We start from the raw sequence: 7,395 nt of genomic DNA on the forward strand, positions 1-7,395 counted from the left end.
AAATTAAATAGTTTGAAAAACTGAACAAAATAAAGTCAGGTCTGGGCCCATAAAAAGGATCAACTGAACAGAACCCAACTTAACAGTAATCAAACCAACTAACAAAACAACATGACCTCCCAAATGACACACAAGGGGAACTTATATACACAAAGGACTAGTCCATTACACATACACAGGGAACACCACAAACATCACTTAACACAATTACAATAAATAAAGTAATTAACTTCAGAAATAAAGAAATAGGTCATAAACCAAAGTCATTTACCCAAATAATTATAATCAACAAAATACAAATAGAATTATAATAAACAAAACAAACATACAGTCAATCATACACCCCCCAGCTAATTGGCAACATGGATTAGCCCAACAGAACAAAATGGCAGCAACTGACGCCAGTCGGTCCTTTATTGGAATGGACCTCCACCGGAGCGCAGCGTCCCAGACAGTGCCAAACCTCTGCTCTTCCCACGTAAGCAACTTAAACGCCTTGCTGTGTGGCCACGTCGTCGGCCATCACACTCCCCCCCACTTCATGAACCTCCCTGACACAGCGAGAGAGGAAATCAGCCGTAGCATTGTCTTTCCCTGGAACATACTGGATACTGAATTGGAAGGGCTGCATGGCCAAGTACCACCGAGTAATTCTGCTATTTGTGTCCTTCATCCTCTTCAACCACTGTAGAGCCTTATGGTCAGTTTCCACAATAAACTCTCTCCCAAGCAGATAATATTTTAGGGAATCCAGAGCCCATTTCACAGCCAAGCACTCCTTTTCGATTGTAGAATACTGGACCTCTCGCGGGAAGAGTTTACGACTAATACAAGCCACCAGTTGTCGTCCATCACTTGGCCCTTGCAGTAGCACGGCTCCAATTCCTCGTTCCGAAGCATCTGTTTGCACAATAAACGGTTCATTAAAGTCAGGATTATGCAACACAGGGTCCTCACCCAGGGCAGTCTGGATGTCTTGAAAAGCCATCTTTGCTTCCTCTGACCACTGAAGTCGATTGGGGCATCTGGTGCCCACCATATCCGTCAAGGCTGCTGCTCTGCCAGAGAAACTGGGAATGAATCGGTTGTAAAAGCCTGCCATACCAAGAAACGATCTCAATTCTTTCCGTGTTTGGGGTAAAGGACACTGTTGAATGACCTGGACCTTCTTTACCTGAGGTCTGACCACCCCTTTACCAATGATGTAGCCCAGATATTCAACTTCAGTTCGGGCCACAGCACATTTCAGCGGATTGATGGTGAGGCCTGCTAGTTGGAGGCCTCATGTAGAACTTCTTGAAGATGTTGTAGGTCACTGTAGATAACAATGTCATCTAAATAGGCGGCCGTAAAAGACAAACCATGCAAAATCTGGTCCATGAGCCTCTGAAAAGTGGCTGGAGCCCCATGCAGGCCAAAAGGAAGAACCTTAAAATGAAACAGCCCCCATGGAGTTCTAAAGGCAGTCAACTCTCTAGATTGAGAAGTAAGAGGAATTTGCCAATATCCTTTGGCGAGGTCAATGGTGGTCAGATACTTGCTTTGACCTAGGCGGTCAATGAGGTCGCTTATACGGGGTATTGGATAGGAATCGAACTTAGAGACAGAGTTCAGGTATCGAAAATCAATACAAAACCGTAAAGTTCCATCTTTTTTAGGGACTAAAACCACTGGGTGGCACTACTCACTCTTAGACGGCTTGATGATTCCCAACGTCAGCATCAGATCAATCTCTTCCCTCAAGGAGACCTGTAATCGCTCAGGTATTCGATAACTCATCCTTTTAACAACAGCATCACCTTTCAACCCAATCTCATGTTCAATCAATGTTGTGGCTCCAGGATACTCAGAAAAGAGGTCAGGGTGACAAAGCGCTCTCACCTGGGATTGGCGATCCTTTGGCAAATGCTTCAGGTTAACACATTCTGCGACCGGCTGAGGCAAGTATTGCTCCTCCAGTTCCTCTTCCTCCATCACCTGTTGAATCCTTAAAACTTGTGACTCCTTCTCAGGACGAGGAATCCACTCCTTCAGCAAATTAATGTGCAAGACTTTACTAGGCCGGTCCAAGCCTGGTGTGGTAATTTCGTAAGTGGTGCGTCCCAGCTTCCGCTGGATCTCAAATGGACCCTGCCATTTCGCCAATAATTTGCTCTCCTGACTTGGTAACATCACCAACACTTGCTGGCCAGGGTTAAAACTCCGTTCACATGCAGACCGATCATACCATGACTTCTGGGATCTCTGTGCCTCAGCCATGTGAGTTTGAGCCAGTTTCGCCATCGCCTCCAACCGTTCCCTCATCTGCACAACATAAGAGATCACATTTACCAAGTCCCCGCTACCCTGGGTTCCTTCCCACAGCTCACGAAGCAGGGTCAGAGGGCCTCTCACCTCACGTCCATAAGATAACTCAAAGGGAGAGAACCCAGTCGAGGCCTGGGGAACTTCTCTATATGCAAACAGGAGGTAGGGCAACCACTGGTCCCAATCCTTGCCTGACTCACTGATGAACTTGCGAAGCATTTGTTTGAGTGTTTGATTGAAACGTTCTGTGAGGCCATCTGTTTGCGGATGATAAGGAGTTGTACGTAAACTCTCGATACCCAGAAGCTGATACACCTGCTTTAAGAGAGTGGACATAAAGTTAGTGCCCTGATCAGTAAGAATCTGACAGGGGAACCCCACTCTGGAAAAAAGTTGTATCAAGCATGTTGCTACGTACTTGGCTTTAATGGACTTCATTGGGAACACCTCGGGATATCTAGTCGCATAATCAGTTATAACAAGCATAAATCTATTTCCAGCCCGACTTCTTTCTACAGGGCCCACAATATCCATACCCAGTCTCTCAAATGGTGTACCCACAACAGGTAAAGGTTGTAATGGAGCTCGGGAAGGGCTTCTCATGGAGACTTTCTGACACTCAGGACAACTTTTACAGTATCGAGTCACATCCCTTCTTAGTCCTGGCCAATAGAAGTGTCTTTTGATGCGAGCTAAGGTCTTGTGTTTTCCTAGGTGGCCAGCCCAGGGAATTGAATGACTCAACTGGAGTATTACCTCTCGGACACATTGTGGCACGACAAGCTGGTTTGTAGACTCAAACTGGCGATAAAGAATACCTTTTTGGAACAAATACCTTTCGGCAGAGTCAGTGTCATCAGCATTGGCTATAGCTTCATGTTCTGCTTTCTTGAGGTATGGAGCCAGGCTGACGTCCTCCTGCTGGAGCTGGATCATATTAGTGGGCACCTGGAAACTTTGAAACAAGTCACATGAGGGATTAGCTGGTATCTTGGAAACATTATATGCAAGCTTGTCCCGTCGTCTTTCACTACGGGACTTCCGCGTCTTTGAAGGTTCCACTTCGAGATCCACATCAAAGAAAGGTAAAGTACAGAGCGTTTGCGTCGGTTCCTCTGCCCGTTTCATTTTGGCCCTGGTGACTACAACATTACAAAGCTGTTCCGGCTGCAGTAAATCCAGAAGCACTGGTAAATCATGCCCCAGAATCACAGGATACGGCAAATTATCTGCAACCCCAACGTCCAGGAGATAAGTCTGTCCCTGTATTTTGATATAAAGACCCGCGGTAGGTAACAGTTTCTCATCGCCATGGACACAGCATATCAGTCTCTTGTCAGAAGGATTAATCAAGGCAGGTGAAACAAACTGTCTGTGTACCAATGTCTGATCGCTGCCAGTATCAACCAGAGCATGGAGTTCTTTACCGTTCACTTCCACAGTGGTCATCTTTAAGGACCGTCCAGGTTTTACCGAAGCTGCATTATTTCTGGGCACATAACACACTTGAGAGAGCTTAACAACGTTCTTCGGGCAAACAGGTTTGGTATGACCCTCTTGACCACACAGGTAACAAATAGGCACTTTCTTAGGTGGTTTAAAAGACACAGATTCAGATTTTCCTCCTCCAGGAGGCTTACCAGAGTTGTAGTACTGGGGCGGGTGAAAGACATGAGGCTTGCGAGAATCTCTCCCACCCCGCCAACTCCATGGCTGGTTCCTTCCCCGGGCAGCAACGAACACATCCGCCAATGATGCAGCTTCAGCAGCAGTATCAGGGCCCCGCTCACGGATCCATACCTGAAGCTCAGGAGAGAGCATTCGGAGATACTGCTCTAGAACAATTATTTCTCCAATTTCCTCAACAGTTTTACCTTTAGGTCGAATCCACTTCCCATACAGCTCCTTCAGCCTGGCATACAGTTCATTGGGACTCTCAGATGATTCAACCTCCAGAGAACGAAATCTTTGTTGATAAGTTTCTGAATTAATGTCGTACTTTCTCAGAATAGCCGACTTAACACAATCATACTCCAGAGAGTCATCAATGTCCATAAGCACATATGCCGCTCGGGCCTTACCAGTCAATAGGGGAATCAGGCGGAACGCCCAGTCAGCCTTAGGCCAACAACACGCTGCAGCAATCCTCTCAAAGGTTATCAAAAAATGTTCTATGTCATCAGAGTCACTTAATTTTTCTAATCTAGGCTCTTTGACCAAGGACTGACCTCTATCATGGTCCATGTGGTGAAATTCTCTTTCACTCCTTTTAGGGAATGGTCGATCAGAATCAGGGTCACCATCCTGCATTACCCCTGGACTCGGATGCATAGAAAGTGGATCAGGGGTGGGCGGAGTATGAGTATGAGCTTGCACCTCCATCTGAAGCAAGCCAAACTGGTGCTGCAATGCCTTAAATCGTCGTTCTTGTTCCTTTTGCTCTTGGGCCCTCCCGGCCTCCCGAGCATCCATCTGCGCCATGTGGGCCCGGAACAAACTTGTCAGATCTGCCAGCGTTGGCTCCCGCCCTCCAGACTCCTCTGTGACAATCTCCTCACCATCCTCTATGGTCTCCACCTCTCCTTCCTGTGCTTCCCTTGGCATCATCCTTTGTGCCCCTTTTATTCCAGGCCGACTCATCACTCAAAAAAACAGGGAGGATGAAAAGGGGAAAAACCAAAAAATAGGAAACCTGCGCCCTCTGCAGATCCCACTTCTGACACCATATGTGAGGGACCAAGCAGTCAAGGGCAAAGGACACAGGATTTCCAACCAAAAATTATTTATTAAATACAAAAACAAAGTTACAAATTAAATAGTTTGAAAAACTGAACAAAATAAAGTCAGGTCTGGGCCCATAAAAAGGATCAACTGAACAGAACCCAACTTAACAGTAATCAAACCAACTAACAAAACAACATGACCTCCCAAATGACACACAAGGGGAACTTATATACACAAAGGACTAGTCCATTACACATACACAGGGAACACCACAAACATCACTTAACACAATTACAATAAATAAAGTAATTAACTTCAGAAATAAAGAAATAGGTCATAAACCAAAGTAATTTACCCAAATAATTATAATCAACAAAATACAAATAGAATTATAATAAACAAAACAAACATACAGTCAATCATACACCCCCCAGCTAATTGGCAACATGGATTAGCCCAACAGAACAAAATGGCAGCAACTGACGCCAGTCGGTCCTTTATTGGAATGGACCTCCACCGGAGCGCAGCGTCCCAGACAGTGCCAAACCTCTGCTCTTCCCACGTAAGCAACTTAAACGCCTTGCTGTGTGGCCACGTCGTCGGCCATCACACAATCACTTTACAAACAAACTGTTAAAATTCTGGATAAGAAACCGTGTATTTCTCATCATTGTCCAATATTACAAAAATATAGATACTCAGCTGGGAAAACATGGTCAAATATTCAATATTCTTCTGTATAAAATGATTCATGGTTTATCATCCCCTCCTCTCCATCAGTTTGTTAACATTCGAACAGCTGATCACAGCAGAACCAGAGGTGCAGCGAGGGGAGATTGTATCATTCCCTTTAGGAAAAGTGTATTTGGTCAAACTGCTTTTTCTGTTCCATCAGAAATCAGAAATCATCCATCAGAAATCTAAACACATTTAGTACATTTAAGATCCAGTTAAAGAAATGGTTAATTGATTATCAGAGCTGTCAACATTAACTTACTTCTAGACCTGCTCTCGCTGCCCACTGCTGGCTTCTTGCCTTGTGTGTGTGTATGTGTCATGTTTTTGTCTGATGTTCGTTTGATTGTTGGTTTGCAGTGTTTCGCTTGTATATATTAACATAATAGTATTTCTTACTAAATGTATTGTAATTTTGGTAACGCTTTAGATTACAGCCCGGAAAGTACTGCGTAATTAAAATGAAAGTACAGTGTAACTTTCGGTAATTACAGTGTACCTATAAAGTACTTACGTGTAAGTATAGGGGAACAATATGTAAAGTCTTGGGAATAAAGGTGTAACAACCAGGAAAATACTGCGTTATTAAAACGAAATTACAGTGTAACTTTCGGTAATTACAGTGTACCTATAAAGTGCGTACGTGTAAGTATAGGAGAATAATATGTAAAGTTTTGGGAATAAATGGGTAACAACCAGGAAAATAACAAATTATTTAGGCAAATTATTTAGACTGTAAGTATTCCATGTAGTAACAGGGTAAGTATGACATTGCGGGCTGTAAATTAAAGTGGTGCTTCTTACCTTCTTGTTTCGTGTAGTTACAGGGTAAGTATGACATTGCGGGCTGTAAATTAAAGTGGTGTTTCTTACCCTCTTGTTTCATGTAGTTACAGGGTAAGTTTGACATTGCGGGCTGTAAATTAAAGTGGTGTTTCTTACCCTCTTGTTCCATGTAGTTACAGGGTAAGTTTGACATTGCGGGCTGTAAATTAAAGTGGTGTTTCTTACCCTCTTGTTTCATGTAGTTACAGGGTAAGTATGACATTGCGGGCTGTAAATTAAAGTGGTGTTTCTTACCCTCTTGTTTCATGTAGTTACAGGGTAAGTATGACATTGCGGGCTGTAAATTAAAGTGGTGTTTCTTACCCTCTTGTTCCATGTAGTTACAGGGTAAGTTTGACATTGCGGGCTGTAAATTAAAGTGGTGTTTCTTACCCTCTTGTTTCATGTAGTTACAGGGTAAGTACAATAAAAAACACATGTACACACACAATCTGACATCACTTGGAAAACCTTTATTTGAAAAACAACTTATTTCAAAACAGATTTACAACATATTACACTTCTTATTTATTTAATTTATTTAATTTATTATCATTTTTTTAAATCAACTTTTCATTTCAAATTCTAAAGTCCTGACAGAAAGTAGCATGTTTTGTCCTTTTTTGTTTCTCTTGCATGGCTTCCTCCTCCTCTTGGTCCTCCTCTTTTTCTATCGTTCCACTGATTATTAGCCTAATCTTAAGGAGTCTTTTTCTATTCTGTATTATGTATTACAAGAAAATACAGTAGCCTACACCCAGAAATGTTCTCATAATTTACTCATCTTTTCGCTACCGACCAACT

General features: G+C 43.3%; 1 protein-coding gene across 1 annotated transcript; it reads right to left on the reverse strand.

Moving 5' to 3' along the window:
- Positions 1-492: 492 nt before the first annotated feature.
- Positions 493-4,911, reverse strand: LOC311303332 (uncharacterized protein; the record flags this gene model as incomplete). Its single annotated transcript, XM_084429758.1, has 2 exons — positions 493-854; positions 1,978-4,911. The coding sequence occupies 2 exons, from the start codon at positions 4,909-4,911 to the stop codon at positions 852-854; spliced, it is 2,937 nt and encodes a 978-aa protein (XP_084285884.1). The 3' UTR covers positions 493-851.
- Between the last annotated feature and the right edge of the window lie 2,484 nt (positions 4,912-7,395).

Source organism: Rutilus rutilus (assembly GCF_951802725.1).
Source record: "Rutilus rutilus genome assembly, chromosome: 14".
In the NCBI taxonomy this organism is placed as follows: domain Eukaryota; kingdom Metazoa; phylum Chordata; class Actinopteri; order Cypriniformes; family Leuciscidae; genus Rutilus; species Rutilus rutilus.